Source organism: Ictalurus punctatus, chromosome 7, assembly GCF_001660625.3.
Source record: "Ictalurus punctatus breed USDA103 chromosome 7, Coco_2.0, whole genome shotgun sequence".
NCBI lineage: Eukaryota > Metazoa > Chordata > Actinopteri > Siluriformes > Ictaluridae > Ictalurus > Ictalurus punctatus.
Window position 1 is genome coordinate 31955100 of NC_030422.2, and position 7500 is coordinate 31962599.

A 7500-nucleotide genomic window follows, 5' to 3' on the forward strand; every position below is an offset into this window, starting at 1 on the left:
GCAATACTGCGGCGCTAGCTCAAGGGGAATTCAGGACAGATGTTTACACATAGTCCCCGAGACACAATACAGAAATGAACCGGTTCGAAAGTGTACACACGCTCGATTCTTAATCCCGTGTGTCGTTACCTGGATGATCCACGACTGTGTTTATGTTTTGTGAGAGTTCTTCATGAGTCCCTGGTTTGTCCTGAGCAGTTAAACTGCCCGCTGTTCTTCAGAAAAATGTACTTTTCCATCATCTTCTGCATATTTGAGCCCTTTCCAACAGCGGCTATATGATGTTAAGATCCATCTTTTCACACTGAGGGACTTAACTACATAACTATTACAAAAGGTGCCAACATTCTCTGATGCTCAAGAAGAGCCCCGGGGGGTGTAAACTTTTTAACAGGATCATCGATGTAAATTATTATTTTGTCTTCTGGGAAACGTGTACATATCTTATGTAGCTTGTGAAGAGCGGTACTACATTAAATAAATAAATAAATAAGCTCAACACCTTCTGACCAATCACAATCCAGAATTCAGCAGTACTGTGTCACTGTTTCCTGTGAAGAGTGTGGTCGAGGGCAGCTTCGGCTGCGGGAACGAGCGGGGCAGGAGAGGGTCCGGTCTGGTGTTTTGCGAGGACTCGTCTTCTCTCTGTAGATCGTTACTCGTGAGTTACTTGTGAGAATTAGCCTCCTCACTAACGGCGCGATTGAATTAACAGACGTATAGGAGGTGCTTATTGAAAATGCATGAAGGTAATACTGATACCTGCACGTTCAGAATTAAATAATAATAATAACATTAATAATAATTCCTCCTCATATTGTATCAGATATCCTGTGTGTATTTTTTTTATCACGGACTATAATTCGTTCATTAGTGTCATAACACTGCTGACGAAGGGTGGTTAGAAAGATCAAAAACGATGGAAACGTTAGTTGCGGAAATGTGTAGTATTTAATATATCGCAATACTGAATGTGTATGACATCGATAGATTAGTCTACTGCTAATTTCTGGTCTCCGTTCTGCCTTACTTTCATTCGTCCGTACACTCCTCTGACTCTAATTCGACCTTTTATTATATCATTTTGTTTTGTTAATATAGCTGAAGCTACCGGCTGATTTCTGAATTCAAAATGACACTCCATACAAACGAATAAAGTTGGCGTTTTACACGCTGCTAATTTCCCGTCGCATGTTCTCGCACAAATTCACACGTTTATATAATGTTGTAGCTTTGTTAGATGTCAGTATGTGAACTGTCGTCAACAAAGTAGCGTTCCACGAGCGAGCCAGCCGGTGTGTGCGTGCGGTTAAACGGTAAACATCGAGAGATTCGTCGGGGGGGGGGGGGGGGGGGGGACAACGAGTAAAAAAAGTCTTCTTCGGCTGTTGACGCGACCCTGCCGAAAAAAACAATCACAGAAATTCTAATGGTTTCCACTACAAATACCATTACAAACCACCAGTTAACCATTAAAACCCTTACCGTTATTGGTCCTTAATGGTATCCACTAGACATAACATGCCACCATCAGAAGGCAACAAATTACCTGTGGAGACCCACAGGGACCATTACAGTTTCCATTAAAACCATTACAAATCCTATGAGGGTTTCTATGGCTTTTTTTTCAGCAGGGATGGGGGACTACATTCTCCTAGCACATTAACCAGATGCCATTTTGTTTCCATATTGAATTTTACAACTGGAAATGAGAAGTAAAGGGGAAGTACAGGGGCTAGTTACAGCCATGACCAAAACACCAAACACCCCCAAAACTTCAGAGACATGTTACCATGTAATGCACAGCCTTTTTAACAATAAAAAACTATAAATAAATAAAAACACAGCTTAATTTTCTATCAAAGAGCGAGCAGCTCGAGTTCCACCCTGATGCTTCCAAACACCCGTACAGAGGCCTGCTGAAGGTACCGTAGTTCTTCAGTAGTGTGTGTGTGTGTGTGTGTGTGACGTCCACGTCGCCAACTCATCCTCCATCAGCGTTACAGCTGAAAACGATGCGCCGTTTTTGTTCACTGCATGCTAAAAGTCTTTCTTTCTCATTTCCATTCAGTGTTTTAAGTGTTTTCCTCGTTGCTTAGTCATTGTCGTTTTTTAAAACGCTCAGTATCTTGCTAGCCTAGCATGTGTCACTATGAAATACTTTTACTGTATGTCTTTCTGGCCTGCGAATCCATTTTAGTGTAAATCGTTTGAAAACATCATATATACACCGATAGGCTATAAACGTATATAACCTGAAGGCTAGTGCGGACTTTATTGCTTTTTTACTTTTTTGTATTGTGACTGATTGCATGTAGCTAACATTGATAACAGGACGTTTAGGCTACATTTAGCGAGGTCAGCTAAAGCTTATCTAGTGGGAAATGTGAATGCTAGTAGTTTAATTAGCATAACTATCTGTGCTTCATTTTTAGTTTAGCTAGCTTACATTAAGAAAAGCTTGGCTCCTACCCAGCAAAACATTACATTGATGCAGATAGTTTGAGTATTTGTACAGGATTGTAGGATTGTTGGTTGATACGTAAGCACTGGCTATCTTCTAGCTAGCACCTAAAAATATGAACACTAACCAGCATCCCTGTTGTATCTGTAAACAGTTGAAAAGCCAAGACATGGTAAACAGTAGTAACATAGCTAGCATTAGCTAGCTAAGTAGCATTAAAACACACTAAAACAGATTTATTGTTAAATCGGTTAGATGTAAACTGGGAGAAGCATGAATATTAATCGTTAGCATGATGTCAACACATTCAGACGGTGAGTTATTTACGCCGTAGCGTTGCTTTTGGATAACTGATCCCTGTGTAGCATTCAGCATGACCAGACCTGCCTGCTTAACTCCACTGGGATACATTGTGTGTGTGTGTGTGTGTGTGTGTGTGTGTGTGTGTGTGTGTGTGTGTGTGTGTGTGTTGTAGGTTTGGGACCGGCATGTTCGACTGTGCTGCCTCATTTGATTTCACACATCTCATATACAGTCAGCTCCATGATTATTAGCATCCATGATATTGGTAAAACAGGTTGTGAAGATTATGCCACTATTATTGGCAAATTTTTAAAAAAAAATAAAGTTCAAGCTGTCGTCTTGTTTCACCGGGATATAAATTGAAACCTTTAAATTTATTTACCCTCTTGAACAAGGGTTCCAATAATTATGGAGCTGACTGTACATTGTTTTGATGTTACCCCTCAGTAGTTGATGTGACACGACTACATAAAAGTCCTAGAATTGTACCTCTGAATCCAGATTCTATTAATATTTAAATTGGAAATGCCCCAACTCTTATTTTTTGCAAACCAGTATATAAATTGGCTTGTATTTGCATATTGCAACCTGATTGGCTGATTTTATGACATAATAATAACACTGGTCTGTGATTTGTTCAATACTAGCTTAGATTTTCCATTGGGATTCACATTCAGTCGTGTTTCTTAAAGAAAATTCAACACGGCAGTCAATTCATTTCCAGTTAAGTGTAAAATATTTGACTTTCTTGGCCAGAATACTGTTTTAAGTATGTAGACATTATACTGTGGTAACCAAATGTTTTTATATATATATATATATATATATATATATATATATATATATATATATATATATATATATATATATATATTCCCACTGATGCTGTAGTTCTGGACTGGTATATATAATAATGTCACAAAAACCACGATTTCCAGGTGTAGCGTGACTCTTTAAATACATTACAAGAATGAAAAAATCCAGGCTGAAGGTCATCCTTATAAATCCATTTTAAACATCATTCTAGCACACGATCCTCACTGGATTTGTGATGCTTCACGCTGTCGCTATGGTGTTATACAGTATAGTGGAATCAGATTGATTGAATAAGTTATATTTATAAATGAAGTGGTATTAACTAACATCTCATGTTGCAGTCTGGGCGGAAGGTGAACAGTGACCCGAGCCCTTACGTCCAGTTAACAGTAGGACAGAAGACACTCGGGAGCAAGGTCAGGATGAGAAAAGTGTCTAACACTCTAGTTTTCAAGTGCCTATGAGCTAGAAATTGGTGTTTTAAAATGTTTGCGCATGTCTCTTGCCATCATATTTCAGGGAAAAATAAATTACACGGGTTGTGCATGTTCCTGTTTTAGTTTGATATTTTATAATTGAAGAGAAAACAGTGGGGAAAGTTCCTCTTCCTGTTCCTGTTCCTGTTTGCGCCCAGTGGAATGCTCTCTAGAATACATTTGCTCTGCCCCTGTAAACAAATAGTGTGTCCTATTCACCCAGGATGTTACACCTCCAGTCCAGCAGAGGTCTCCCTCCCCTGAATACTTATTTAGTATTAAGCCTGGCTAACGTTAATGTTCTCGATCCTATTTCCATGTTTTAAGCCCTGATTGACTATTCCTTGGATTTGCCTTTTGTCTGGCATATTCGTTACAGCTCTAAAGTAGCATCTTCAAATAGGGGTCATTTGTGTAGTATTGGTTGCGCAGCTTCCTGCACATTGTCCCCCTTGTATGTTGAAGGTCCCAACATTTTCGATGATGACACATCTTTTTGCCAAACCGTGCGTTGAAGGAAAAGGGATATAAAGGCTTAAGAGATAAAATATGGGTTGCGTGGACAGGGAGGGGCTTCACAAGCTTCACTGATGGTACTAGTCTATGTCAGGGGTCATCAACTGGCAGACCATGATCTGGATGCAAGTGTTCCGGTGGATCAAATCGATCGTTTGAAAAATATTGCAGCAGAACTGAGCAATTAAAAAAGAATGATTGGAAACCTCTGCTTTAGCATATCAAACACGACACAAGTTTGGTCAGACCGGTTGTGAGAAATGGTCCATGGTTGAAAACATGATATTTTTGCTGCATATTTACTCTCTTTGCTGCTGGTTTCTAAGGTACTGTCGAGGTTCTTTAGATTTAGATGGAGGTGTGGTGTATTGTCTATGCTATTTGTTGTTGTGGAAATCCCCAAGCCAGATGACACTCACAAATAAGAAACACAATCAAATCACAACTCTGAAGCTATCTCATGGGCACTTTTAATCTTGTTTATTAGTATGTATTTATTTATTTAAAAAGTACAATTTAACCGTGTAGATGGTCTTTTCTGCTTGTCGTGTCATCAGGTGCGCTATAAGACGTGTGAGCCGCTATGGGAGGAGGCATTTACCTTCCTGGTCCATAACCCACACACTCAGGAACTACAGGTGGAGGTATGGCACGAGGAGATTGTTGTGGTCCCAGTGATGTCATAGATGATGTTTCATTGGCTAAAATTGCACGTTTAGGTTGCATTCCTTATATGAAGGCTGCCAACTAACACTGGAGGCATTGGAGAAAGTAAGCATAAACATAAAATGCTAACTTGCTAATCAAGGAATATATATAGCTAGATGGATAGGTAAATAGCTAGCTGATGTAATACTGATTGGTTCTTATTGGATTAGCTGAACATAAAAATAGGTAACCTGATTGGTTCTTATCACTTAGGAAGATACTGTAAAGCTGTATTACACCAATAAGCTATGACTTCATTACCTAGCTAGCTAGCTATGCAGTGTAACTTGGATAGGGTCCTCTAGGATGCTTTTGTAAGAATGCTATGAAGAGATCAGGAGTCTTATATAAGCTGTGTTATACTGTGAGGCTATGCCTTCAGCAGTCAAACATTACCTACTGTATATAGCTGGCTAGCTATATGTGCAGCAGATAAGAGTGCCTTGTCACTGCTTGTTTTCAGGTAAAGGATGATAAGCACAAGTGCATGCTGGGTAACGTGCGAGTGGCATTAGCACGTCTCCTGAAGGATGAGGACATGACACTGGTGCAGCAGTTCCCTCTGAACAGCTCCGGCCCAAACAGCACACTCAAACTCAAGCTGGTGCTCAGGGTGAGTGCGTGTGTGTGTGTGTGTGTGTGTGTGTGTGTGTGTGTGCTTCAAAATGTAATCTTTCTGAAATTTACTCTGTGGTGATTCTGAAGAACCTGTGCATGTTTGTTGTGTTCACAGATGCTTTGTCTTGAAAAGGAGACCACATCGGGTCAACCGTCCTTAGTCCAAGTCCAACAAACCAACCAGAGTGTTACGATGTCACATACAAACACTACCACCACCACTACCACACACTCCACCCCTACCACACACTCCACTTCCACCACACACTCCACCCCCACTACACACACAACCCCCTGCAACTCTTCTACCCCCACCGGGGTCACGCTGCGGGGTAAGAGAGGCTCGGAGGGCTCACCAGTGAGCCTGGTTCAGACTGAAACGAGAGACTCGCCACGAAGAGACTCAACACGAAGGAATTCAACACGCCGGAACTCAACACGCAGAAACTCAACACAGAGAGACTCAACACACAGAGACTCAACACAAAGTCTGGCATCGGATGCTTCACTACCCTCAGCTTCTCTGGAGCTACAACACAGACTGGCACAGCTGCAGAAGTAAGCGCACACGCATTCACACGCTTATTTATTTCAATGATCAGTGAAATGCAGGTGGCACTAGGGTGCAGGTTTGATCCTGCCCTCAGGTTACTGTTTGTGCAGAGTCTTGCATGGTCGAAACTATTTATGTAACTATTGGCCCATTGGAGTTGTCGACTTGTGGACTGATACCCATCTGTCTCATGTGACTAAGTCAACCATACTAGCACCATTAGAATAGTAGACCACATTGCCGGTGTTGCTGCTGGCAATAGTAGAAGAGATGACCAAGTTGCCCAAGCGGTAGCTCCCTTTACTATGACCTGCCATGCCTCTTCCATCAACAATCAGTGGTCAGTTTGTTTAATAGATGTCCCCACCACATACAGTAGTTTTGTAGGCGTCGCACAGGGTGTCCTAGACTGGATAGACTACTGACCCTTGGCTTGGTCAGAGGTGCATAGTGCCTGGTGCATAGTATCTTAAAATAAATGAACTATTTTCAGTTAAAGCCCAGGAGAGGTTGTAGCACAACCCCTAGGAATTCAGTGTATCATCAAAAATGAACAGAAAGATGGCACATCCATATTTTTTATGGGTCCAATTGCCAAAAAAAGCTGCTCTGATTTCTGTGGACCTCAGGGGTCTCTATTAATGGTAGGAGATCCCAAGAACAAGCCTGTAGGGATCTCGCGGCTCTAATCCTCCTCTGAGCAGCTTTCATTTAGCACGTAATGAGCTAATGTGGCCCAACAGACCTGACATCCAGATTTGCATTACTGCTAGATATGTCTGAAGCATAAATTTTAGAGTGTGTTTACTCCTTTGGATATTGTTTAAACAGAGACCGCAGGTACCTTGGTATTACTACGGTAGAACCATTAAATCTGACAGTTGCTGTTGGTACCGTGAAGTAGACCATATTCATAGAAGCATAGATTTGTCTGGTGGAAGGAGCCCTAAAGTACAAGAAGGTCTGGAGAACAGATTGCACTCTGTTGGCAAAGAGTGGCTATTCCCAGGGCTGCATCCTGCCTGGCAGAGACCTCTTTGGAATCT

At 41.3% G+C, this 7500-nt stretch overlaps 1 protein-coding gene across 3 annotated transcripts in view; it reads left to right on the top strand.

Moving 5' to 3' along the window:
• esyt2b (extended synaptotagmin-like protein 2b) overlaps window positions 1-7500 on the top strand; it is a 45201-nt gene that overhangs the window by 31268 nt on the left and 6433 nt on the right. The window contains exons 14-18 of one of the 3 annotated variants that reach the window (XM_053681692.1): window positions 560-661; window positions 3925-3999; window positions 5133-5219; window positions 5747-5896; window positions 6017-6459. In XM_053681692.1, coding sequence (XP_053537667.1) covers window positions 560-661; window positions 3925-3999; window positions 5133-5219; window positions 5747-5896; window positions 6017-6459 — 857 coding nt within the window. Of the gene's footprint in view, window positions 1-559; window positions 662-1865; window positions 1926-3924; window positions 4000-5132; window positions 5220-5746; window positions 5897-6016; window positions 6460-7500 lie in introns of all 3 variants that reach the window. The other 2 variants (XM_053681693.1, XM_053681694.1) reach the window with 2 other exon arrangements.